Below are 1,963 nucleotides of genomic sequence, written 5' to 3' on the forward strand. Positions count from 1 at the left end.
AACATTTAACATTTAGGTGCCACATTTAATATTTAGATTTAACTATTTAATATATTTCCAAGTTAACAAATATTGCTGTAAATGTGGTAAAAGGTGATGTTAAAAAAATCACAACACTTTTTCAAACATTGTTTGAAGCTAAATGTGGCAAAATGTTGATGTTATTTTCAGCATGAGCCACTTTACAAACGGCACCCCACAAAGCCAAACCCTGTTGTTCTTTCCTAAACCCATCCACGTGTTTGTGTTGTTGAAGGAAAAAAAACATCAGTTGGTGGTGCTGTACCGACATAGTGCTTTTATTTTGAAAGAGACTGTATCAAACTGTACATTTCCTGTGAAAACAGAAGTGCATTTTGAAAACAGACAATGCATGTAACAGGCTGAAGTTGACACGGCGTCCCAGAACGTCAACAACCAACACACCCAGGGTACCTTGGACGTCATATGTGGACGTGGAAAGTCCATGACCAAATGTGGACATGTGACGAGGTCACAGTGAGGATGATGATGTATCACCATCATAATTCTTCTAAACCTAACTTTACTCGTAGGGGCACCAATACGTAACATACAAACCCTGGTATGAGGATACGTTGATCAAATGAAAATTAAGGGAAGAACACTAATTTACCTTTTTTTAAAAACTCCAGAATTAAAATGGTGTAATTTTTCTCAGGTGGAACATATTTGACAAACACTTGTGTATTTCCTGGGACTGCAGCCCGTAGATGACGGGGTTGAGGCTGCCGGGAACAACGTTGAAGAGAATGGCTGAAATCTTTCTGTACTCTGCGTACTGAGGGAAGCGATGGAGGATGATGAGGATGAACCCGCTGATCAGCATGATCAGATACAGGCACAGATGAGTGCTGCAGGTCTTCAGGGCCTTACCGTTTAAAGACTTGCTGTTACTCATCAGACACGCTGCTGTGATTTTAAAATAAGTGAGGACTATGCTGCCGATGGAGGACGAGAGCAGGACGACAGTGAAGGTGATGCCGTAGACGTTATTGATGAACACGCTCTCACAGGAGAGTTTGAATAAAGAGGCGTTGTCACAGTAAGGGTTTGTGATCAGAGTCCTGCATCGGTTCAGCCGTACGGTCAGACCCAGCAGAATGGCCACCAAAACAAAAGCCACTCCCCAGGCAGACACCGTCAGCTTCATCACCATCCTGTTGGTCATCACAGTGGGGTAGCGCAGAGGGTTACAGATGGCCACGTATCTGTCAAACGCCATGATCATGAGCACAGTGTGAGCGTTGGTGCCGAACATGTGTGTGGTGAAGGCTTGTATCAGACACTCGTAGTAGTGAATGAGGCGCTCAGACGGAGGCACCAGGATATCGGCGAGCACCCGCGGAACCAGCAGAGAGTTTCCCATGACGTCGTTTACCGAGAGGTTGCAGAAGAGGAGGTACATGGGCTGGTGGAGGCATCTCTCCTTCCAGATCAAGACCAGAATGCCTACGTTGGCAGTTAGGATGAACACGTAGGCCAAGAGCAGGAATAAGAAGACGGGGTACTTGTTAGTCTTGGTGACCTTTAACCCCTCAAGCTGAAGAGTGAGACTGTTGTACGTGAAGTTTTCCATCTGAGGAAACAAAACAGGAGACAAAGGAGAGTATAACTTTAATGACATATACTGCAATGATACAGAAATATAGATTCTACACAAACAGAAAAACATGTTCATAATATTCCTCAACGATATGACGATGCTTTTTAACCTTTCAGTCTCTAAAGTTGTGGACAAAGTTCTCAAAGCTTTTTTACACAAGACGACTGTAAAGATGTAAAAAGTGAACAGTGAACAACAGGCAGCAGGGTCGCCAGTATGTTACTTTGCTATTCCAGTATCTTGCAGTTTGCTCATTTGTTTTAATGTGCTAAAACAAATGCGCGTCTCACTCCGAAGTCGTTGAATACCGGCGCTTGGTCCTCTGATGTCAGACACCGA

General features: G+C 43.8%; 1 protein-coding gene across 1 annotated transcript; it reads right to left on the minus strand.

Annotated features, from left to right (window-relative positions):
• Positions 1 to 319: 319 nt before the first annotated feature.
• On the minus strand, positions 320 to 1,597 carry LOC117272722 (putative olfactory receptor 52L2). The gene is made up of 2 exons (XM_078172094.1): positions 700 to 1,597; positions 320 to 324 (listed from the first exon to the last, which is right to left on the minus strand). The coding sequence occupies exons 1-2, from the start codon at positions 1,595 to 1,597 to the stop codon at positions 320 to 322; spliced, it is 903 nt and encodes a 300-aa protein (XP_078028220.1).
• Positions 1,598 to 1,963: the final 366 nt, after the last annotated feature.

The sequence above is a fragment of the Epinephelus lanceolatus genome, chromosome 11, assembly GCF_041903045.1.
Source record: "Epinephelus lanceolatus isolate andai-2023 chromosome 11, ASM4190304v1, whole genome shotgun sequence".
Taxonomy (NCBI): Eukaryota; Metazoa; Chordata; class Actinopteri; order Perciformes; family Serranidae; genus Epinephelus; species Epinephelus lanceolatus.